This window comes from Meles meles, chromosome 7 (genome assembly GCF_922984935.1).
Source record: "Meles meles chromosome 7, mMelMel3.1 paternal haplotype, whole genome shotgun sequence".
In the NCBI taxonomy this organism is placed as follows: Eukaryota; Metazoa; Chordata; class Mammalia; order Carnivora; family Mustelidae; genus Meles; species Meles meles.
In genome coordinates, this window is record NC_060072.1 from 118,381,460 (window position 1) to 118,407,673 (window position 26,214).

Consider the following 26,214-nt stretch of genomic DNA (forward strand, 5'->3'; position numbering starts at 1 on the left):
ATACTCTCTAGTTCCATCCATGTTGTACCAAATGGAACTAAAAATGGATTAAAGACTTAAATGTGAGACTTGAAACCATAAAAATCCCAGAAGAGAGCTTAGGAAGTAATGTCTCTGACATTGGATGAGGCAACATTTTTCTAGATATGTCTCCTGAAGCAAAGAAGAGCATAACAAACTATTGATAATAGATCAAAATGAAAAGCTTCTGCACAGTGAAGGAAACAATCAACAAAATTAAATGTAACCTACTAAACAGGAGAAGATATTTGATTATTTTTAGCTACTTTTTTTTCAGGAATAGAATTTTGATATAATTAAATAAATAAAGCATTCAAAAGCAAAGCTTTAGAAATCTTGCTTTAATCTTAAATTTCACTAAGAACACCTATTTTGTTGCTTTTATGTGAGGATTCAGCTATTTCCGAATTCTGTATTTCAGCATCGTTTCTGCAAAAATTCATGACTACAGTATTTCTTGCACCTAAGAGGAATGTATTGGTCACCTGGGTGGCTCAGGTGGTTCAGTATCTGACTCTTGATTTCAGCTCAGGTCATGATTTCAGGGTAGTTAGATTGAAGTGACCCCCCCCCCCCCACATTGAGCTCTACACTGAGCATGGAACCTGTTTAAGATTCTCTCTCCCTCTACCCTTTCTCCCCTCACGTGTATACATGTGCATGAACACTCTCCCTCTCTAAAAAAGAGAGAGCGAGAGAGAAATGTATCTAACATTGTTACTCCAGGATCAGAAGCTGTAGTGTTGTCTGTGAATTATATAACACAGCTACATAACTACTCTAGTAGAGATGTAAATCCACATGCCAACTTTATATGCAGGGATATGGTAACCAATGAAATAACTGTTATAATGTTCTTCTAAAACTCATCAACTAGCCTTTTTTGCTTTTTCAAATTTAAAGCAACTTTCCTTTCTAAGCCAGAAATAGAAAGTGAATAGAAGAGTAGTAAGAAATATTACACCAAGTATTTTCCAAGGTCACTAGAACACTGGATTTTATGGCTTACTTTGTAAATATGTTTTAAAACTAGTAATATCTAGCTAATGTTCTATTGATAGTAAATGCTAGAGTTTACTTAATTATAAGAGGAAATTCATGGAGATTTTTACCCATATAATAACAAATAATTACTGTTGTCATTAAAGATCCATACCTAATTAAATCCCCAAAATGACATAAACCATAAATATTAAACTTAAAAAATGCTTTGTTCTTACCAGGATGACTTTTAAGTTGTGTCTTGATTTCACTAATTATTTTTTCTCCTCCAGCAGTATATGTCAACTGTTCTACATCAGTCTCTATAGACCAAAAAGAAAAAAAAAAATCCAAACACTTTATAAGGTAAGCATTAATGTGTGGTCGTGTATATGTGTGTGTCTGTGTGTAGTACAAACTTGATCAGCATATATTCTTATAGAAGAAGAGAAAATTGCAATGTCTGAATTGCACAATAAAAAATATCTATGGACTCTGAAAAACAACCTGAGGGTTTTGAAAGGTCAGGGGTGGGAGGTTGGGGGAACAGGTGGTGGGTAATGGGGAGAGCACGTTTTGCATGGAGCACTGGGTGTTGTGCAAAAAGAATGAATACTGTTACGCTGAAAAAATAAATAAAATGGAAAAAAAAACATTTGACAAAATAGAAAAAAAAATCATAGAATTTGAAGGGCGCTTAGCAATCATATAAACCTCATTATAATGAGCCTCAGAGGGGCACCTGGGTGGCTCAGTCAGTTAAGCATCAGCCTTTGACTCAGGTCATGATCCCAGGTTCCTAGGATCGAGCCCCGCATCAGGCTTCCTGCTGAGCTTTTCCCTCTCTCACTCCCCCTGCTTGTGTTCCTTCTCTTGCTGTGTCTCCTTCTGTCAGATAAATAAAGTCTTTAAAAAAAATAATAAGGCTCAGAAATATTTAGGGATTTGATCAAGAAAACATATAAAGATGATGACAAAACTGATGCACGAACTGACAGTCCCTAATTCCTTAACCAGTGCTTTTTTACTAACAAAATGTTAGTAACTTGGAAGTTATATTAACATAAATTTCTCAAGATAATTTACATTTTTTACAAAATTTATGTTAATAATATAACTTCCAAGTTTATGCTAAAAGAATATTCATACTGTAGGATATAAAACTGAGATGGGACATAACATTTTTGTTCATAGTTCAAGTTATAAACCATAGTCCCACATCAGGAAAAGTTACTATGAGGCAGAAATTTGGACTCTCTCGACTATTTTATGCTATTTTAAGGTTATATGTAAATCAAGTAGGCATCAGTGATGTAGAATCTAGTAAGATTATTCTGTGGTCTAAAAAGAAAGTGCCTATCAGTTCCATCGTAGTTGGGGAAAGGAATATGAATGAATTTGCCGTAGTACCAGTATTGTGATTGCATACCATTTTATTTGAGTTTTTATGTGATTTTAACATTTGCTGGATTTAGAAACTATTAATGAGGTCAAAAAAGAGGAAAAACACATGAAAGATATTAAAAAGGAATTTACATCAAATGAAAAAGAAGATAATTAGGATTGGTGACTTGGGCCAAATAATGAAACGTTTTGTGAATGAAAGTTGGTTATTGGAGAGTGTGTATGAATGGAAACCTGTCATGAATCTGAATCCATAAGGTGGATCTTGCTTTGTTGTACTCGCTGAGACTATGAATAATTGTTAAAGGTTGTACTATGACTTTTGGACGCCAAATATATATTCACCACAACCTAAGAAGAGGTGGGAACCAGTCTGGGTATCTCACCAAAAAGAACCACAAAAAATAAGGTTGGATGCAACAACATTCAATAAGCGCATAATGACATTTTGTTAAAGCAAAATATAAAGAAATGCAAACTGGGGTTGTTAGAAGATATATTTGAGGCTCTCTGGTTGTGTCTGCAATTGGCACAAGTAAGACTGAATGGTTCATTTGGAATGAGTGTGAGGAGATTCTTAAATAAGCAAGGAGATATCGAGAACATTTCACAGCAGAGAGGATTAAAAACTGAGGGGGAAATGTATGTTCTAGAGAAATTTATAGTCTAGTTAAGAATCGGTTTCTGGGATGCCCTTCAACAGATAAATGGATAAAGAAAATGTGGTACATATATACAATGGAAAATTTTTCAGCCATCAGAAAGGATGAATACCCACCATTCACATCAACATGGATGGAACTGGAGGGGATTGTGTTAAGTGTAGTAAGTCAATCAGAGAAAGACAATTATCATATGGTTTCACTCATATATGGAACATAAGCAGTATCATGGAGGACCATAGAGGAAAGGAGGGAAATCTGAAGGGGAAGATATCAGAGAGGGAGAAAAACCATGAGAGACTGGGCTCCAGGAAACAAACTGAGGGTTTCAGAGGGGATGGGGAGGGGGTAAGGGTGTAAAACAAGGTGATAAGTATTAAGAAGAGCATGTGTTGTGATGAGCACTGAGTCTTATATGCAACTAATGAATCATTGAACACTGCATCAAAAACTAATGATGTGCTATACAGTGGCTAACTGAACATAATAGAAAAAAACGTCTCCTCCTTCACAACACCCTCTTCCACCAGGTAGTAATATAAACTATGAACTGTATGACAAAACTAAAGATTTCTACTCACCAGAGATATAAATTTGTTTGATATTTCAATCATACAGTGAGAATTAGTAACTAATAAAATAACTATCTTCTAAATTCCTCTACTTATCCATTTCATAAGCTAGAATTTCTGCTTTGCAAATACAAAGCAACTATCCTATGTATCCTGAAAAAAGAAAGGGAGTAGAGCAGCTTTTGAAATACTTCCATCAAGCATATTCCAAGCTCAATTTCGTATTGGGTTTTTTTAAGGATCACATTTTAATGGATGGGTTCTAAAACCTGTATTAGGTGGCTAATTGTCTGTTTATAGTAACTGCTAGAATTCCACTAACTATAGGAGGGACTTTACAAAGATGTTTTAAAATGTAATAATAGCACATAGATTCTATAGTCTTTAAACATCCAAGTTTGAACTCCAGAAGAAATAAATAACCCTTAAATAGACTTGAAATAGTTTTGTTCTTACCAGCATGACTCTTTGACTGTGTCTTGATCTCCTTCTTTAGCATACCTCTTCCCATAGCACCTGGGAGGAGCTCTGCATCAATCTCTATAGAAATAAACAGTTTCAAAACACTTTTGTAAGGTAAATGTTAACACATGTGTATTGTGTGTCTAGTGTCCTTCTAGTGTCCTTCATTACAGTATTTTAGTACTTCAAGTTTGTTCATTCTTTCTTCTGACAGTATAAATCTACTGAGAACTTCTATTTGACATTTCTTATTATAGGAGGAGAATTATAATGAAATGTCCGGGTTGTAGAAACATAATAACTTACAATCTGAAGAGCTGTTAGTAAACAGGTAAACCTCATTATACTGAAGCCTGGAGATGTTTAGTGATTTAACAAAGGTCACATATCTGGGTAATGACCAAATTGATGCACAGACTTGTTTTTTCTAGGGCTTTAACCAGAAAACATACAGTCTTTTGCAAATTTAAATCATCTCAACGCATTTAACTTAATAGTATGACTTCCATGTACATTTAAAAAACACATTCAGGGCACCTGGGTGGCTCAGTGGGTTAAAACCTCTGCTTTTGGCTCAGGTCATGGTCCCAGGGTCCTGGAATCGAGCCCCGCGCTCGGGCTCTCTGCTCAGCAAGGAGCCTGCTTTCCTCTCTCTCTGTCTATGTCTCTGCCTACTTGTGATCTCTGTCTGTCAAATAAATAAAATATTTTTAAAAATTAAAAAAATAAAAAACACATTCATATGGTAGGGATATACCTGGTGAGGGAGGACTTAACAGTTTTTTTCCCACATCAGTTTACAAACTATGGTTAGTGGAATCACAGATATGACTGTGCGCAGAAATTCTTTGACTTGTCCAGGAGTATTTGGTTATGTCACTTTAAATCAAGTAGGCATTAGTGATGGAAAAGAATAACAAATAATACACAGATTGAGATAAAGTGCTCTCTCGAGGTCATTTTAGCATGTACATCTTCTAGCTGGGGAGAAGGAAATGGGTAATATGCAATAATGTGAGTATTGGCATTGCATCCCTTTCTATTTGAGTCTACATGATTTTTAACCTTATTCTGGATGTGGAAACTACTGTGTAGTTCTAATGACAGAAAAAAAAAATAAAAAGAAAGTCATCTAAAAGAATTTCACATTGCAAAAGAAATGACTAGAATTAGTGACTCTGGGTTACCTATTGGGTAAAGTAACAATAGCCAAACAATGGAACAAGGCTAGATGTCCATCAACAGATGAATGGATAAAGAAGATGTGTATATATACACAATGGCATAGTATGAAGCCATCAAAAACTGAAGTCTTGCCATTTGCAACAACATGGATGGAACTAGAGGATAGAAGTCAATAAGTCATTCAGAGAAAGACAATTATCATCTGATCTCTCTGATATGAGGAATTTGAGAGGCAGGGTGGGGGGTCATGGGAAAAAGGAGGAAAATGAAACAAGATGGTGCTGGGAAGGGAGACTAACTGAGATTCTTAATCTTGGGAAGCAGGCTGAGGGCTGCTAAGGGAGGGGAGTGGGAAGGATGGGGTGGCTGGTTGATGGTCACTGGAGAGGGTATGTGCCATGGCTAATGCTGTGAACTGTGTAAGACTGATGATTTACAGACCTGTACCCCTGAAACAAATAATACATCAAATGTTAATAAAAAATAATTAAGTAATGACATTTATGAAAGTAATATGAGCTATAGCAACACATAAGTGGAAAACATTAGCAGACATGTTCTAGTCTTCTGGTTTTTCTCCAACAGATATAATTAGAAGAACTGAGTCACATGAATTGAGAAAGCAAGGGATTTTTATATAAGGGGGGAGGCAATGACAATAGAACTTGAGTGTCGATTGGGAGCATATAAGGTATGTGTTTAATATAGATTGAGTCACAATTTTCCTCCTTCACAATATCCTCCCATTGCTTTAAGTCTTTTAAAAATATCCTATATTGCTTGGAGTTCTCAGAGTTATTTTTTTAATATAGCATATTATACATATAGTGTACAATTTGCCCATTATAAATGTTTAAGCCATCATTATTAATATGTTCATGGAAATGTGTAACAGTCACCACAAATATAGAATATACTGAAAATTTATACTCATCAAATTCCAGTGGGACTTAGAAATGTTACATCATATTTTGGATATAGAGTTTTGTATAGTATTCTGAAGATCTGCTCTCTTTCTCTCTCTCTCTCTATATATATATATATTCGTTAACTATAATTGTTTCATTATAAAAGTTTGTGCCCTGTAGAGAAACTGAAAGAAGAGCAAATATGTATATGTATATGTAGTGTTTGGTATATTACTCATTTTATTTATAACATCTCATTCTCTTTCAGCAATTATTTTAAATCATATTATCTGCTCTAATTTTCTGTTATCGTTGCAGTATTTCAGTACTTCCAAGTTTGTTCATTCTTTCTTCTGACAGTATAAATCTGAGAACTTCTAGTGAATTTTAAGATTTCAGTTACTGTATTTTTCAACTGGTGGATTTCCATATTGTTCTTTTCAAAACAATACCTTTCCCATTATACTTATTCCTGAGGGGTAAAGTCCTTGGACATGCCTATAGTCACCTTTGGATGGCAGTGTTTTTAACTTGGTTGTCTTTACACTTTTCCTTTACATATCCATTAAGCTTTTTGCCTCTTTGGAATCACACTAGAATTCAATGGGCAGTGTGTCTATCGCTTTTACACTATTAAAGGCAGCAGTATAATCTCTGAACTATATAAACAACTAATGTACTCTACTACAGCTGAGATACTGTAATATATCTGGTATTTCTATCAAATAGAAGGAAATTGTAACCGATGAATCAGCTATCCTAAATTCCTCTTGTTACTATTATATTCATGAATTAGCCTTTCTCCTTTGGCAAACTGAAAGAATATTCTCTCCAAGCCAGAAATAGAAAGTGAATAGAATAGCGTTAGACATACTTTCACCAACCATATTCAAAAGTTACTATAGGGGCACCTGGGTGGCTCAGTGGGTTAAAGCCTCTGCCTTCAGTTCAGGTCATGATCCCAGGGTCCTGGGATCGAGCCCCACAACAGGCTCTCTGCTCAGTGGGGAGCCTGCTTCCTCCTCTCTCTCTGCCTGCCTCTCTGCCTACTTGTAATCTCTGTCTGTCAAATAAATAAACAAAAATCTTAGAAAAAAAAAGGCCACTATGCCATTTAATTTTTTATGGTTTAATTTCTAAAAGAATGAGTTCTAAAACTCATATCTAGCTAGATTTTTATTTCTAGTAAATACCAGAATATAATGAATTATGAGAATATTCATGAAGATTTTACCTATGTAACATACAGCTACTCTTGTCATTTAGACCCAATCTTCATTACACCCCAAAGAAGGTAAACAAACCAGAAATATTAGACTTGCACAACTCTTGTTCTTACCTGGGAGATTCTTTGATTGTATCTTTATTTCCTTCAGCAGTATATGTGATCCATTAACACCTTTCAACTGTTCTATATTAGTTTCTATAGAAAAAAACATGTGAAAATACTTCTTCATAAGGTAACCTAATGTGTGTATGCAGCACTAATTTAGTCAGCCTTGTTATTAATCAATAAGCATTCTAATAAAATATTTGTATTGCAGAATCAGCAAACTTATTTCTGGATATTAGCAATCATTTAACCTCCATATATTGAGGCTTAGAGATGTTAATGGTTTGATCAAGACTGTTTATGTCCAGATAATGATAAAAACTGATGCACAAACTAACATCTCATAATCCTTTAACCAGTGCTTCTTCCATACAATGCTGTGTCTTATGCTAAATTAAAATATCCTGGAAAGTTTATGATAATAATACAACTTTTGAGATTACATTAAAATCATAATCATACTGTAAGGATATACCTAGTGATGTGGAACATGCAGTTTTTTTTTCCCACAGGTTACATTGCAAATCATGGTCTCCATTGCCACAGAAGATTACCAGGGAACAGAAATTCTTTGACTAATCCAAGAATATTTTATGCCATTTTTATGCTCTTTAGTTGTAAAAAACAAAACAACAACAAAACCCCCCCAAAACAGGTATCAGTAAATGGGAAAGAATAGCAAGACATTTTGTGGATTGAGAAAAATGAGTGCTTTTCCAGGTCTCTTTGTCATGCAGACATTGTATCTTGGGAGGAGGAAATGGTTAAATTTGTTGAAGTACTATGACTGAGATTTGGACTCATTTCATTTGAGTTTTTATGTGATTTGAAATTTTTACCTGATTTAAATTTTTCAACTAGATCCCATTATAGGAAAAATATATGAACATGGTTGAAGGAGAGTTTATACTGAAAAAGAAATGCTCACCTAAAGTCAACCACTGGCTCTAAAAGTTTTGTGGTCAAGTTGGTTCTAACAGCATATACCTAAATTTGGAAACATGTTATGAAATAGTCACCCAGATGTGGAAGTCTTTGTTTAGAAAAATGCTGAGTTAATAAATTGTAAAGATCACACTATGAAAGAAGTTGCTGTAGTGATGTTAAAGAGTTTAGTACCTATTTTCTCCTCTAGGACTTTGAGGGATTCCTGTCTCACACTGAGGTCTTTCATCTATTTAGAATTTATCTTTTTTTTTTTTTTTTTTTTGCACTGTTTCCCTTTTTATTTTTTTTTTTTCAGCGTAACAGTATTCATTCTTTTTGCACAACACCCAGTGCTCCATGCAAAACGTGCCCTCCCCATCACCCACCACCTGTTCCCCCAACCTCCCACCCCTGACCCTTCAAAACCCTCAGGTTGTTTTTCAGAGTCCATAGTCTCTTATGGTTCGCCTCCCCTCCCCAATGTCCATAGCCCGCTCTTTGTGTATGGTGTAAGCGAATGGTTGAGTTTCATTCTTTTGTATATAGCTGTCCAATTTTCTCAGCACCATTTATTGAAGAGACTGTGTTTTTTCCATTGGATATTTTCTCCTGCTTTGTCAAATATTAGTTGACCATAGGTTTGAGGGTCCATATCTGGGTTCTCTATTCTGTTCCATTGATCTATGTGTCTGTTTTTGTGCCAATACCATGCTGTCTTGGTGATCACAACATTGTAATGTAGCTTGAAATCAGGCAACATGATTTATGTGCATTGATTTTGTATCCTGCCACATTTCTGAATTGCTGTATGAATTCTAGTAATTTTGGGGTGGAGGCTTTTGGGTTTTCCACATAAAGTATCATGTCATCTGTGAAGAGAGAGAATTTGACTTCTTCTTTGCCAATTTGGACACATTTTATGTCTTTTTATTGTCTGATAGCTATTGCTAGGACTTCTAGTACTATGTTGGACACTAGTGGTGAGAGTGGGCATCCTTGTCATGTTCCTGATTTTAAGGGAAAGGCTCTCAGCTTTTCCCCGCTGAGAATGATATTCGCTGTGGGCTTTTCATAGATGGTTTTTATGAAATTGAGGTATTTTCTCCCCATCTCTACATTCTGAAGAGTTTTAATCAGGAAAGGATGCTGTATTTTTGTCAAATGCTTTTTCTGCATCAATTGAGAGGACCATATGGTTCTTATCTCTCCTCTTATTAATATGTTCTATCGCACTGATTGATTTGCAAGTGTTGAACCACCCTTGCATTCCAGGGATAAAATGAACTGTTGGGACTTCATCAAGATAAAAATCTTCTGCCCAGCAAAATAAATAATCAACAAAACAAAGAGGCAATCCACAGAATGGGAGAAGATATTTGCAAATGACACTACAGATAAAGGGCTGATATCCAAGATCTATAAAGAACTTCTCAAACTCAACACCCAAAAAACAAATAAGTTAAAAAATGGGCAGAAGACATGAATGGACACTTCTCCAAACATACAAATGGCTATTAGACACATGAAAAAATGTTCATCATCACTAGCTATCAGAGAAATTAAAATCAAAACTAAACTGAAAAAAATGTCCAGCAGAAAAAAGAGAATCTTGTCAATAAATGGTCCTGGGAAAATTTAGACAGCTCTGTATAGAAGAATGAAACTTGACCATTCTCTTACACCATACACAAAGATAAACTCGAAGTGGATAAAAGACCTGAACATGAGGCAGGAATCTCTCAAAATCCTAGAGGAGTACATAAGCAGTAACCTCTTCAGCATCGGCCACAGCAACTTTTCTCAAGACATGTCTCCAAAGGCAATGGAAACAAAAGCGAAAATGAACATTTGGGACTTCATCAAGAGAAAAAGTTTCTGCATAGCAAAGGAAACAGTCAACAAAACAAAGAGGCAACCCATGGAATGGGAGAAGATATTTGCAAATTGTACCAGAGACAAAGGGCTGATATCCAAGATCTATAAACAACTCCTCAAACTCAATACACATAAAACAGATAATCACATCAAAAAAAAAAAAAATGGGCAGGAGACAGGAACAGACACTTCTCCAATGAAGACATATAAATGGCTAACAGACACATGAAAAAATACTCATCATCATTAACCATCAGGGAGATTCAAATCAAAACCTCACTGAGATACCACCTTATACCCATTAAAATGGCCAAAATTAACAAGACAAGAAACAACAGGTGTTGGAGAGGATGTGGAGAAAGGGAACCCTCTTACACTGTTGGTGGGAATGCAAGTTGGTACAGCCACTTTGGAAAACAGTGTGGAGATTCCTTAAGAAATTAAAAATAGAGCTTCCCTATACCCTGCAATTGTACTACTGGGTATTTACTCCAAAGATACAGATGTAATGAAAAGAAGGGCCATCTGTACCTCAATGTTCATAGCAGCAATGGCTACAATTGCCAAACTGTGGAAAGAGCCAAGATGTCCTTCAGCAAATGAATGGTTAAAGAAGATAGGGTTCATATATATAATGCATTATTATGCCTCCATCAGAAAGGATGAATACCTAGCTTTTGTATCAACATGGATATGACTGGAGGAGATTATGCTGAGTGAAATAAGTGAAGCAGAGAAAGTCAATTATCGTATGGTTTCACTTACTTGTGGAACATAAGGAATAACATGTAGGACATTAGGAGAAGGAAAGGAGAAGTGAGTTGGGGGTAATCAGAAGGGAGACAAACCTGGAGAGACTATGGACTTTGGGAAACAAACTGAGGGTTTTGGAGGGGAGGGGGGTTGTGGGATGGGTGAGCTTGGTGGTGGGTATTAAGTAGAGCTTGTATTTCATGGAGCACTGGGTGTGGTACATAAACAATGAATCTTGGAACACTGAAAAAATAAAATAAAATAAAACACATTGAGATACCACCTTACATAAATCAGAAGGGTAACAATTGACAAGGCAAAAAAAAACAAAAAACAAAAAATGTTAGAGAGGATGTGGAGAAAGGAGAACCCTCTTACACTGATGGTGGAAATGCAAGCTGGTATAGCCACTTTGGAAAACGATATGGAGGTTCCTCAAGATGTTAAAAATAGAGCTACCCTATGACTCAGCAATTGCACTACTAGATACTTATTCCAAAAACACAGATGTAGTGTAAAGAAAGAGCACATGCACCCCAATATTCATAGAAGAAATGTCCACAATAGTCAAACTGTGGAAGGAGCCATGATACCCTTCAACAGATGAATGGATAAAGAAGATGTAGTCCATGTATACAGTGGAATATTATGTGGCCATCAGAAAAGATGAATGCCCACATTTTGCATCAACATGGATGGAACTGGAAGAGATTATTCTAAGTGAAATAAGTCAAATAGGAAAGTCAGTTATCATGGTTTCACTTACTTATGGAACATAACAAATAGCAAGGAGGACATTAGGGGAAGGAAGGGGAAAATGAAGGGTGGGGGCCAGGAATCAGAAGGCGAGAGAAACCATGAGAGACTATGTACTCTGGGAGACAAACTGAGGTTTTTAGAGATAAGGGGGTGTTGGAGGATGGGTTAGTCAGGTGATGGGTATTAAGAAGGGCATGTATTGCATGGAGCACTGGGTATTATATGCAAACAATGAATCACGGAACACTACATCAAAGCCTAATAATGTACATAACATTATTAAAAAGAAAAAGATCACGCTATGACCTTGGTAATCCAAATGTACCAATACTGCAATCTGTATAAAGGTGGTGACAGGCTGCACCATTACCAAAATGAAATGTGCCAGATTGGACAGAACAAGTTTTCAATAGTTAAGTAAGAACATTTTCTTAATGTAATAAGATCTACAGAAACAAAAATCTGAAATTATTAACAGATGTATTTTAAGTTTTTTGGTTCTTTCTCCAGCTGGTATATACAAGAAGGGTTTGTTCATTTGAATTGAGGAAGCAAAGTGTCCCTCAATAAGCAAGTGAAAATAAGAACAGTATCTGAGGGAAGATCAGGTTAAGTATTAGGAATTAAAAGTTATATGCTGGAGAAATTAATAATCTAGTAAAAATTTTATTTTTCTCTCTTGTTATGCCCCCCCACTTTCCAAATTTTCTTTTTATCCTATTCTTCTTGGACATGACTGGGTTATTTCTAAAATATATATAACAGAATACACATCTTTTACCTCTTCTGTTAGGTTTATTCCTAGGTAACTTGCTGTTTTTGGTGCAATTGTAAAAAGGACAATTCCTTGATTTCTATTTCTGTTGTTTCATTATTAGTGTATAGGAATGCAACAGATTTCTGTACACTAATTTTGTATCCTGTGACATTACCGAATTCATGTATCAGTTCTAGCAGCTGTTTGGTAGAGTCTTTCAGGTTTTCTATATAGAGTATCATGTGATCTGCAAATAGGGAAAGTTTAACTTCTTCCTTGCCTATTTCGAGGCCTTCGATTTCTTTTTGTTTTCTATCTTAGAAATACAGGACTTCCTGTACTATGTTAAATAACAGTGGTGAGACATCCCGGTCTTTTTCCTGACCACAGAGGAAAAGCTCTCATTTTTTCCCCATTGAAGAAAATATTAGCTGTGGATTTTTGTATATGGCTTTTATGATATTGAGGTATGTTCCCTCTATCTCTGCTTTGTTGGGATTTTCAAGAATCGATGCTATATTTTTGTCAAATGGTTTTTTTGCATTAAGAAGTTCATATGGGGGTGCCTGGGTGGCTCAGTGGATTAAAGCCTCTGCCTTCAGCTCAGGTCATGATCCCAGGATCCTGGGATGGAGTCCTGCATTGGGCTCTCTGCTCAGTGGTGAGTCTGCTTTCTCCTCTGTCTGCCTGCCTCTCTGCCTATTTGTGATCTCTGTCTTTCAAATAAATAAATAATCTTTTTAAAAAATCATATAGTTCTTATCCTTTCATTTATTAATGTGTGTATCATGTTGACTGATTCAAAACCAAAACCAAAGATGTACAAGATTTGTACTCTGAAAACTACAGAACACTTATGAAAGAAATTGAAGGTGACACAAAGAAATGGAAAAACATTCCATGTTCATGGATTGAAAGGACAAATATTAAAATGTCTATACTATCCAAAGCAAACTACACATTTAAAGCAATCTCTATCAAAATACCACCAACATTTGCAAATATCTTCTCCCATTCCATGAGTCGCCCCTTTGTTGCTGATATCTAGGATCTATAAAGAACTCCTCAAACTCAATACACACAAAACAGATAATTATGTCAAAAAATGGGCAGAAGACATGAACAGACACTTCTCCAATGAATACATACAAATGGCTAACAGACACATGAAAAAATGTTCATCATCATTAGCCATCAGGGAGATTCAAATCAAAACCTCACTGAGATACCATCTCCAGTTAAAATGGCCAAAATCAACAACACAAGAAACAACAGGTGTTGGAGAGGATGTGGAGAAAGGTGACCCTTCTTACACTGTTGGTGGGAATGCAAGTTGGTACAGCCACTTTGGAAAACAGTGTGGAGATTCCTTAAGAAATTAAAAATAGAGCTTCCCTATGACCCTGCAAATGCACTACTGCATATTTACCCCAAAGATAGAGATGTAGTGAAAAGAAGGGCCATCTGTACTCCAATGTATTATGGAGGACACGTATTGCATGGAGCACTGGATGTGGCACATAAACAATGAATTCTGGAACACTGAAAATAAATTTTTAAAATAAAAATTTTTTAAAAAGAATAAAAAAATACCACCAGCATTTTTCACAGAGCTAGAACAAGCAACCCTAAAATTTGTATGGAACCACAAAAGAACATGAATAGTCAAAGCAATCCTGAAAAATCAAAGCAAAGTTGGAGCAAAATTCTGGACTTCAAGCTATATTACAAAACTGTCATGACAGTATGGTACTGGCCCAGAAACACACACATAGATCAATGGAACAGAAGAGAAAGCCCAGAAGTGGACCTACAACTATATGGTCAACTAATCTCTGAGAAAGCAGGAATGAATATTCAATGGAAAAAAGAAAGTCTCTGTAACAAATAGTATTAGGAAAAATAAGCAGCAATATGCAAAAGAATGAAATTGGACCACTTTCTTACACCATAACCAAAAATAAATTCAAATTGGATGAAAGACCTAAATGTGTGACAGAAAACCATCAAAATCCTAGAGAAGAACACAGGCAGTAACCTCGGCCATAACTGGTCCTTACTAGATACATCTCTGGAGGCAAGTGAAACAAAGTAAACATGAACTATTGGGATATTTATCTTTATCAAGATAAAAATCTTCTGCACATTGAAGGAAATAATCAACAAAACTAAAAGGCAACCTATGGAATGGGAGAAGCCATTTGTAAATGACATATATGATAAAGAGTTAGTATCCAAAATAAATAAAGACCTTATAAAACTCAGCACGTAAAAAATAAAAATCCAGTTTAAAAGTGGGCAGAACACATTAATAGACAATTTTCAAGAGAAGTCATCAAGATGGCGAGCAGATACATGAAAAGATGCTCAACATCACTCATCATCAGGGAAATACAAGTCAAAATCACAATGAGACACCACATCACACCCATCAGAATGGCTACAATTAATAACACAAGAAACAACAGGTGTTGGTGAAGATGCAGAGAAAGGGGAACCTCTTTCCTTCTGTTGGTGGGAATGCAAACTGATACATCACTCTGGAAAACGGTATGGAAGTCCCTCAAAAAGTTAAAAAATAGAATTACTCTATTATCCAGCAATTGCACTACCAGGTATTTACCCAAAGGATTCAAAAATACTGATTCAAAGGGATACATGTACCTGATATTCATAGCAGCATTATCAACCATAGTCTAATTATGCAAAGAACCCAAATGTCTGTCAATTGATGAATATATATACCATACATATATACATACACACACATACATACACATCATATCTTCTTTATCCATATATATATATATACACACACACATAAATATGCATCATGGAATGTAACTCAGCAATAAAAAAATAATGAAATACATGAATGGAGCTAGAGAGTATTATGTGAGAGAGGGTTGGCTATTATAGCTAATGTTGCTATAAATATCAAAGGGCATGTATACCTTCAAATTAGTATTTTTGTGTTCTTTTGAAATTTTTAATGGATTTTTTTTCTAGAGCAATTCAAGTTTACATAGAGTTCTCAAATACTTCTTCCACCCCCACTTACAATTTCTCCTATTTTTAACATTCTGTATTAGATAATATATTTGTTAGAACTGGTGAATCAATGTTGATGAATTACTAATAATATCCATGGTTTATGTTAGAGTTTACTCCTCATAGCACAATTCTGTGGATATTGACAAGTGTTCGTCATGTGCCTACCCCTATATTATTACACAAAATAGCTTTAGCACCCTGAAAATTCCTTGTGCTCCAACACCCCATTACTCCTCATTCTGAAACCCTGGCGACTCCTGATATTTATACTGTCTGTATAGTTTTGCCTTTTCCATAGTAGTATATAGTTGAAATCATACAGCTTTTTTCAAAACTGGCTTCTGTCACTTAGCAATATTCCCTTCAGTTTCTGCTATGTCCTTCTGTGGCTTGATAGCCCATTTCTTTTTACTGTGAACAACATACCATTATATGGATGTACCATTGGTTAATCCATTCATCTATTGGAAAACATCTTTGTTGTGTCCAATATTGGGCAATTATAGGTAAATCTGCTATAGATATTCATGCACAGATTATTGCATGGATATAAGATTTCAACTCATTTGACTAAATATTTTGAAGCACAATTACTGGATTGCATGATAATGTTGGGCTTTATAAAAATGTATAGCATTTTCCATTCTCAAGAACAACAAATAAGGGTTCCTGTATTCCACATCCTTTATAGTATTTTGCATTGTCAGTGTTTTTGGTTTAGACATTCTCATAGGTGTGTCTCATTAGGTATCATATTGTTGTTTTAATTTACAATTTCCTAATGACATAAGAAATTTCTTATGCTTATTTGCCATCTTGTGTCTTCTCTGAAGAGGGGGTTGTTCAGAATTTTGAGAGTTTTAAAATTGGGTTGTTATTTCAACATGAAATTTAATCATTTTTATATATTTCAAACACAAGTCCTTTACATGGATAGGTGTTTTGCAAATATTTTCTCCTAACACATATTATGTCTTTTAATTCTCTTAAAAATTTCATTCATGGAGCATAGGTATTCATTTTAAAGAAGTCCAACTCATCACAATTTTTCTGCTCCTCTTTCTCTAGTTTCCCAAGGGGGAAGGAGAGATTATTTATTTATATTTCTAATTTTCTAATATATGTATTCAATGCTATACGTTTCCTTCTCAGCACTCCTTTCATTGTTGTGTCACACACATTTTGATAAGTAGTATTTTAATTTTTTTTTAATTTCTTTTCAGCATAACAGAATTCATTGTTTTTTGTTGTTGTTTTTTTAAATTTTTTAATTTATTTTTTTCAGCGTAACAGTATTCATTGTTTTTGCACCACAAGAGTGCTCCATGCAATACGTGCCCTCCCTAATACCCACCACCTGGCTCCCCCAACCTCCCACCCTCCGCCCCTTCAAAACCCTCAGGTTGTTTTTCAGAGTTCATACTCTCTCATGGTTCATCTCCCCTTCCAATTTCCCTCAACTCCCTTCTCCTCTCCATCTCCCCATGTCCTCCATGTTCTTTGTTATGCTCCACAAATAAGTGAAACCATATGATAATTGACTCTCTCTGCTTGACGTATCTTACTCAGCATAATCTCTTCCAATCCCGTCCATGTTGATAACAAAAGTTGGGTATTCATCCTTTCTGATGGAGGCATAATACTCCATCCTGTATATGGACCACAACTTCCTTATCCATTCATCCATTGAAGAACATCTTGGTTCTTTCCAGAGTTTGGTGACCGTGGCCATTGCTGCTATAAACATTGGGGACAGGTGGTCCTTATTTTCACTATATCGGAATCTTTGGGGTAAATACCCAGTAGTGCAATTGCAGGGTCATAGGGAAGCTCTATGTTTAATTTCTTAAAGCAAGAAAAAAATATACAGTGGAAAAAAAGACAGTCTCTTCAATAAATGGTGCTGGGAAAATTGGACAGCTATATGTAGAAGAATGAAACTCGACCATTCTCTTACACCGTACACAAAGATAAACTCAAAATGGATAAAAGACTTCAATGTGAAACAGGAATCCATCAGAATCCTAGAGGAGAACATAGGCAGTAACCTCTTCGATATCAGCCACAGCAACTTCTTTCAAGATATGTCTCCAAAGGCAAAGGAAACAAAAGTGAAAATGACCTTTTGGGACTTCATCAAGATCAAAAGCTTCTACACAGCAAAGGAAACAGTCAACAAAACAAAGAGGCAACCCATGGATTGGGAGAAGATATTTGCAAATGAAAGTACAGACAAAAGGCTGATATCCAGGATTTATAAAGAACTTCTCAAATTCAACACACACCAAACAGATAATCATATCAAAAAATGGGCAGAAGATATGAACACACACTTCTCCAATGAAGACATACAAATGGCTATCAGACACATGAAAAAATGTTCATCATCACTAGCCATCAGGAGATTCAAATTAAAACCACATTGAGATACCACCTTATACCAGTTAGAATGGCCAAATTAGCAAGACAGGAAACAACATGTATTGGAAAGGATGTAGAGAAAGGGGAACCCTCTTACACTGTTGGTGGGGATGCAAGTTGGTGCAGCCACTTTGGAGAACAGTGTGGAGATTCCTTAAGTATTTTAATTTTCACTTAGTTCAAATTTTAAAAATTTATTTTGACACTTTGAGCATGTACTTTAGAGGTGTAGTCTTTCATCTTCAAGTATTTTGAGATTGTCCAGCTATCTGTATATTATTGATTTCTATTTTAATTCCATTGTAGATTGAGAGCATATTTTATATGATTTCTATTATAGAAAAAATTTAATGTATGAATTCTTTCTTAACATATAGTCTAACTTTGAAAAAGATGTGGTCTATCTTTGTGAGTATAACTTGTGAGCTTGACAATAATGTGTATTCTGCTATTATTGGATGTAGTATTCAAGTAGACATCAATTAGGTACAGTTATCTGATGGTCTTGCTGAGTTCACCTATGTTTTTATTTTTTTTGCCTGCTGGTTATGTTCATTTCTGATAGAGGGGTGAAGTCTCCAAATATAAAAAATGTACATGTAGATTTCTCTTTGCAGTTCTATCACATTTTTTGCCTATGTATTTGGCACATGCACATTAAGGCATATACACATTAAGGAATATTATATCTTCTTGGAGAATCGACTCATTTATCATTATTTAATACTTCTACTTATCCCTGGTAATTTTCCTTGCTCTGAAGTCTGCTTTTTCTGATACTAATATAGTTACTCATGTACATTTTTCTCCATGTCTTTACTTTTCTGTGTGTGTCTCTTTATGCATATATCCATTTTTCCACCTTAATAGAAATGTAATTAACAAAGAAGTTGTAATATACTTAAAGTGTACAGCACAGTGATTTGATATATGTGTGCATTGTAAAATGGCTCCCACAATCAAATTAACCCATCCATGACCTCACATAGTCTTGCTTTCTTGCCGCTTCTTTTTCTTTTCTTTTCTTTCTTCTTCTTTTTCTTTTCTTTTCTTTCCCTCCTTCCTTTCCTTCCTTCCTTCCCTCCTTCTTTTTTAGTGAAAGTTCTTATACCTACTCTCCTAGCAAATATCACGTATACAATACAGTATCATTAGATATAATCATCATGCTGTACATTAAATCCATAGTATTTACTTATCTTATATCTAAAAATTTGAACATCTTGTCGATCATTCCATTTAACCCACGGCAGGACCTGGCAACCATAATTACACACTCTGTTTCTGAGTTTGACTTTTTTCTAGATTCTACATACAAGTAATTCTGTATAGTATTTATCTCTGTCTGACTTATTTCACACATCAAAATGCCCTCCAGGCTTATCCACATGTTTGCAAAAGGCAGTATTTCCTTCCTTTTTATGGCAAAATTACATTCTATAATATATATTCATTATTCATTATCCATTAATCCATTAATGGATAGCATACACTTAGGTTATTTCCGTTTCAGCTAATGTGAATAATGCCACTGTAAACATGGTTGTACAAATGTTTTCCGAGATAGTGATTGCATTTCCTTCAGATATAAGCCCAAATATGTGATTACTAGGCCAGATGGTAATTCAGTTTTTAGTTCCTTTAGAAAACTTCCATACTGCTTTCTATAATGGCTGCACGAATTTACATTATAATCAACCATATACAAGAGTTGCATTTTCTTCACATTCTCACCAATACTTATTATTCTATGTCTCTGACAACAGCAATTCCAAAAACTGTGAACTGTTATTTCATTGTGGTTTTCATTTTCATTTCCCTGGTGATTGGTGATTTTAAGCATCTTTTCATGTATCTATTGGCCATTTGTATGTCTTTGGAAAAATATCTGTTCAGAGATCCTTGAATTACTGTGATTGTGATGGAATTGTTAGTAATTTTACCATTGAGTTGTATCAGTTCATTACATATTTTGGATATTAATCTCTTAGCCAATGTGTAGTTTAAAAGTATTTTCTCCTATTCTGTAGATTACCTCTTCATTTTGTGATTTTTTTTGTGATTGTCTCATTTGCTGTACAAAAGTTTTTTAGTTTGATATAACCCTACTTATTTATTTGTATTTTGTTCTTGTGCTTTTGTTGTCAAATAAAAAAAAATTGGGGTGCCTGGGTGCCTCAGTGGGTTAAAGCCTCTGCCTTCAGCTCAGGTCATGATCCCAGGGTCCTGGGATCAAGCCCTGCATTGGGCTTTCTGCTCAGCAGGGAGCCTGCCCCCCCCACCTGCCTCTCTACTTGTGATGTCTGTCAAATAAATCAATAAAATCTTTAAAAAAAATTATTGGTAAGACCAACATCAAGATATAGTGTATTATTAGTTTCAGGCGTAGAATTTAGTGATTCATCAGTTGCATATAACACCCAGTGCTCATTACATCAAGTGCCCTCCTTAATGTCCATCACCGAATTATACCATACCCCCACCTACCTCCTCACCAGAAACCCTGTTTGCTCCCTATAGTTGAGTCTCTTACAGTTTTCTCCCTGTTTTTTATATTATTTTATTTTTCCTTTGCATCTGTTTTGTTTTTTAATTCCACATATGGGTGAAATCATGTGGTATTGATCTTTCTCTGACTGACTTATTTCACTTAGCATGATACTCTCTAGTTCCATTCATGTCATTGCAAATGGCAAGATTTCATACTCAGCCATCAAAAAGAATGAAATCTTGCCATTTCTTTCTATAGCCATGTGGTATATATACAATATCCTCTTTATCCATTCCCTGTTGATGGATATCTAGGATATTTCCACAGTTTGGCAATTGCAGACATCACTGCTATAACCATTGAGGTGCATATGTCCCTTTGAATAACTCTTTTTTTTAAATCCTTTGGGTAAATACCTTGTAGTGCAATTGCTGGGTTGTTGGGTAGCTCTATTTTTAAATTCTTGAGTAACCTCCACACTGTTTTCCAAAGTGGCTGTACCAGCTTGCATTCCCACCAACAGTGTAAGAGGGTAAGATCATCTGCATCGTTGCCAACATCTGTGGTTTCTTGTGTAAGTTTTAGCCATTCTGATCAGTATGAGGTGATATCTCATTGTGGCTGTGATTTGTATTTCCTTGATGCCAAGTGATGTTAAGCACTTTTTCATGTGTCTGTCGGCCATTTGTAGGTCTTCTTTGGAAAAATGTCTGTTCATTCATATCCCCTGCCCACTTCTTGACTGGATCTTTTGTTCTTGGGGTATTGAGATTGGTAAGTTCTTCAGAGATTTTGGATATAAACCGCTTATCAGATATGTCATTTGCAAATATACTCTCCCATTCTGTGCCTTGCCTTTTAGTTTTTTGGTTTTTTTTTTTTTAGAAACATATAATGTATTTTTATCCCCAGGGGTACAGGTCTGTGAATCGCCAGGTTTACACACTTCACAGCACTCACCATAGCACATACCCTCCCCAATGTCCATAACCCCCCTCCCCCTCTCCCAACCCCACTTCCCCCCAGCAGCCCCCAGTTTGTTTTGTGAGATTAAGAGTCATTTATGGGGGCGCCTGGGTGGCTCAGTGGATTAAGCCGCTTCCTTTGGCTCGGGTCATGGTCTCGGGGTCCTAGGATCAAGCCCCGCATCGGGCTCTCTGCTCTGTGGGGAGCCTGCTTCCTCCTCTCTCTCTGCCTTACTCTCTGCCTACTTGTGATCTCTCTCTCTGTCAAATAAATAGATAAAATCTTTTTAAAAAAGTCATTTATGGTTTGTCTCCCTCCCAATCCCATCTTGTTTCATTTATTCTTCTCATATCCCCCAACCCCCCATGTTGCATCTCCATGTCCTCATATCAGGGAGATCATATGATAGTTGTCTTTCTCCGATTGACTTATTTCACTAAGCATGATACCCTCTAGTTCCATCCACGTCGTCGCAAATGGCAAGATTTCATTTCTTTTGATAGATGCATAGTATTCCATTGAGTATATATACCACATCTTCTTTATCCATTCATCTATTGCTGGACATCTAGGTTCTTTCCATAGTTTGGCTATTGTAGACATTGCTGCTATAAACATTCGGGTGCATGTGCCCCTTCAGACCACTACGTTTGTATCTTTAGGGTAAATACCCAGTAGTGCAATTGCTGGGTCATAGGGTAGTTCTATTTTCAACATTTTGAGGAACCTCCATGCTGTTTTCCAGAGTGGTTGCACCAGCTTGCATTCCCACCAACAGTGGAGGAGGGTTCACCTTTCTCCGCATCCTCGCCAGCATCTCTCATTTCTTGACTTTTAATTTTAGCCATTCTGACTGGTGTGAGGTGATATCTCATTGTGGTTTTGATTTGTATTTCCCTGATGCTGAGTGGTGTGGAGCACTTTTTCATGTGTCTGTTGGCCATCTGGATGTCTTCTTTGCAGAAATGTCTGTTCATGTCCTCTGCCCATTTCTCGATTGGATTGTTTGTTCTTTGGGTGTTGAGTTTACTAAGTTCCTTATAGATTTTGGATACTAGCCCTTTATCTGATATGTCATTTGCAAATATCTTCTCCCATTCTGTCAGTTGTCTTTTGGTTTTGTTAATTGTTTCCTTTGCTGTGCAAAAGCTTTTGATCTTGATGAAATCCCAATAGTTTATATTTCCTTTTGTTTCCCTTGCCTAGTAAGAAATTGCTGTGGCTGAGGGCAAAGAGGTTGCTGCCTATGTCTTCCTCAATGATTTCGATGGAATCCTGTATCACATTTAGGTCTTTTACCCGTTTTGAATTTATTTTTGTGTATGGTGTAAGAAAGTGGTCCAATCTATTCTTCTACATGTGACTGACCAATTTTCCTAAAACCATTTATTGAAGAGACTTTTTTCCGTTGGATATTCTTTCTTGCTTTGTTGAAGTTTAGTTTACCACAGAGTTGAGGGTCGATTTCTGGGCTCTCTATTCTCTTCCATTGATCTATGTGTCTGTTTTTGTGCTAGTACCATACTGTCTTGATGATTGCAGCTTTGTAATACTGCTTCAAGTCTGTAATTGTGATGCTACCAGAAATGATGTTTTTTCAACATTCCTTTAGCTATTCAGGGTCTTTTCTGGCTCCATAAAAAATTTAGAATTGTTTGTTCTAGTTCTGTGAAAAATGCTCATGTATTTTGATAGGGATTGCACTGAAAGTGTAGACTGCTTTGGGTAGCATAGACATTTTAACAATATTTATTCTTTCAATCCATAAACATGGAATGTTTTTCCATCTCTTCATGTCTTCCTCAATTTCTTTCATAATTGTTCTATAGTTTTCAGAGTACAGATCTTTTACCTCTTTGCTTAGGTATATTCCTAAGTATCTTATGGCTTTTGGTGCAATTGTAAACAGGATCAATTCCTTGATTTCTCTTTCTGCTCCTTCATTGTTAATGTATAGAAATGTAACAGGCTTCTGTGTATTGATTTTATATCCTGTGAGTTTGCTGAATTCTAGTATCAGTTCCAGCAATTTTGGGGTGGAATCTCTTGGGTTTTCTACATAGAGTATCATGTCATCTGTGAAGAGAGTTTGACTTCTTCTATGCCAATTTGGATGCCTTTTGTGTCTTGTTGTTGTCCAATCACAGAGGCTAGGAGTTCCAGTACTATGTTGAGCAATAATGGTGTGAGTGGACATCCCTATCATGTTCCTGACCTTACAGGAAAAGTTGTTTTTCCTTATTGAGGATGCTATTTGCTGTGGGTCTTTCACATGTGAACCTTATGATGTTGAGGTATGATTCCTCTATCGCTTCATTTTGGAGAGTTTTTATTAAGAAAGAATGCTGTATTTGTCAAATGCTTTTTCTGCATCTATTGCGAGGATCATACGGTTCTTATCCTTTCTTTTATTAATGTGGTGTATCATGCTGATTGATTTTCAGATGTTGAACCATCCCCATAGCCCAGGAAAAAATCCCACCTGGTCATGGTGAATAATTCTTTGAATGTACTATTGGATATGATTAGCTAGTGTCTTATTGAGAATTCCTCTGTGTTTTCTGAATATTACAAATTTAGGATTTAAGTGTTTAATCCATTTGAGTTGACGTTTTGTATGGTGTAAATAGGTGATTATTCTTTTGCATAAAGATACCCAGTTTTCCCAATGCTTTGAAGAAGCTATCCTTTTCCCATTGTATATTTTTGTTATCTTTTCAAAAATTAGTTGACTATATATGAATGGGCTTATTTCTGTGATCTCTATTTTGACCCATATAACTATTTATCTGTTTTTATGTCAATAACATATTGTTCTGATTACTACAATTTTATTAATATAGTTTGAAATCAGAATATATAATGTCTATATCTTGCCTATTTCTTTAGCTATTTGGAGTCTTTCGTGGTTCTGATCTTTGTTTTTCCCTTCTAATAATTTTAGGCGTCATTATTCTTCCCTTCCCTACATTGTGAAGGTGTAATCATATTGTTCAATTGAGACCCATCTTTCTTATATGTAGGCATTTATTGCTTTAAACTTCCCTCAAAGAACTACTTTTCCTTTGACCCTCAAGCTTTTTATGTTGTGCTTCCTTTTTTGGTTGTCACAAGTTGTTTTTTATTTTCCTTTTTGATTTTTTTCTTCTTCCCCCACTCCTTCTTCTTCTCCCCTTCCTCCTCCTTTTTCTTTTACAAGCCTACTCTCATATCATTTTAAAATGTATGTTCAGTTTAGTTTCAATGAGTTAAGTATTCAGCTATGACCAGACGCTTGAACAGAACAGTTTAGAAGCACTCATATATGAAACAAAGGAGATGTTACCTCCAAAAGCTTTGTACACACTGCAGTTTCAAAGAGTTACACATATCCCATAGGCTTATTTTTTAGTATGTTGTTTAATATCCATGCACTTGTGAATTTTTCATGTTTCATCTTGTTATTGGTTTGGTTTTTTTAAATTTAATTTTATTTTTTCAGTGTTCCAAGATTCATGGTTTATGCACCACAGCCAGTGCTCCACGCAATACATGCCCTCCTTAATACCTATAACCAGGTTCACCCAACTCCTACCCCCCACCCCTGCAAAACCCTCAGTTTGTTTTCTCTGAGTCCATAGTCTCTCATGATTTGTCTCCCCCTCCAGTTTCCCTCAAGTCTCTTCTCCTCTCCTTTTCCCAATGTCCTCTGTGTTATTCCTATGCTCCACAAGTAAGTGAAACCAGATGATAATTGACTTTTTCTTCTTGACTTATTTCACTCAGTATAATCTCTTCCAGTCCCATCCATGTTGATACAAAAGCTGGGTATTCATCCTTTCTGATGGAGGCATAATACTCCTTTGTATATATGGACCATGTCTTCTTCATCCATTCATCTGATGAAGGGCATCTTGGCTCTTTCCACAGTTTGGCAATTGTGGCCATTGCTGCTATGAACATTGGGGTACAGATGGCCCTTCTTTTCACTACTTCTGTGTCTTTGAGGTAAAAACCCAGTAGTGCAATTGCAGGGTCATAGGGAAGCTCTATTTTTAATTTCTTAAGGAATCTCCACACTGTTTTCCAAAGTGGCTGCACCAACTTGCTTTCCCACCAACAGTGTAAGAGGGGTCCCCTTTCTCCACATCCTTTCTCCACAACCAACATCCGTCGTTTCTTGTCTTGTTAATTTTGGCCATTCTAACTGGTTTTGATTTGAATCTCCCTGATGGCTAGTGATGATGAACATTTTTTCATGTGTCTGTTAGCCATTTGTATGTCTTCTTTGAAGAAGTATCTGTTCATATCTTCTGCCCATTTTTTGATGTGATTATCTGTCTCGTGTGTGTTGAGTTTGAGGAGTTCTTTATAGATCTTGGATATCAGCCCTTTGTCTGTAGTGTCATTTGCAAATATCTTCTCCCATTCCATGGGTTGCCTCTTTGTTTTATTGACTGTTTCCTTTGCTGGGCAGAAGCTTTTTCTCTTGATGAAGTCCCAAAAGGTCATTTTCACTTTTGCTTCCTTTGCCTTTGGAGACATGTCTTGAAAGAAGTTGCTGTGGCCGATGTTGAAGAGATTACTGCTTATGTTCTCCCCTAGGATTCTGATAGATTCCACCCTCACATTCAGGTCTTTTATCCATTTCGAATTTATCTTTGTGTATGGTGTAAGAGAATGGTTGAGTCTCGTACTTCTACA

The 26,214-nt window shown here is 35.9% G+C and overlaps 1 protein-coding gene across 1 annotated transcript in view; it reads right to left on the reverse strand.

Moving 5' to 3' along the window:
- CCDC7 (coiled-coil domain containing 7) overlaps positions 1–26,214 on the reverse strand; it is a 387,945-nt gene that overhangs the window by 35,866 nt on the left and 325,865 nt on the right. The window contains exon 19 of the mRNA XM_046011852.1: positions 1,242–1,325. Within this exon, the coding sequence (XP_045867808.1) occupies positions 1,242–1,325 (84 nt within the window). The remainder of the gene's footprint in view (positions 1–1,241; positions 1,326–26,214) is intronic.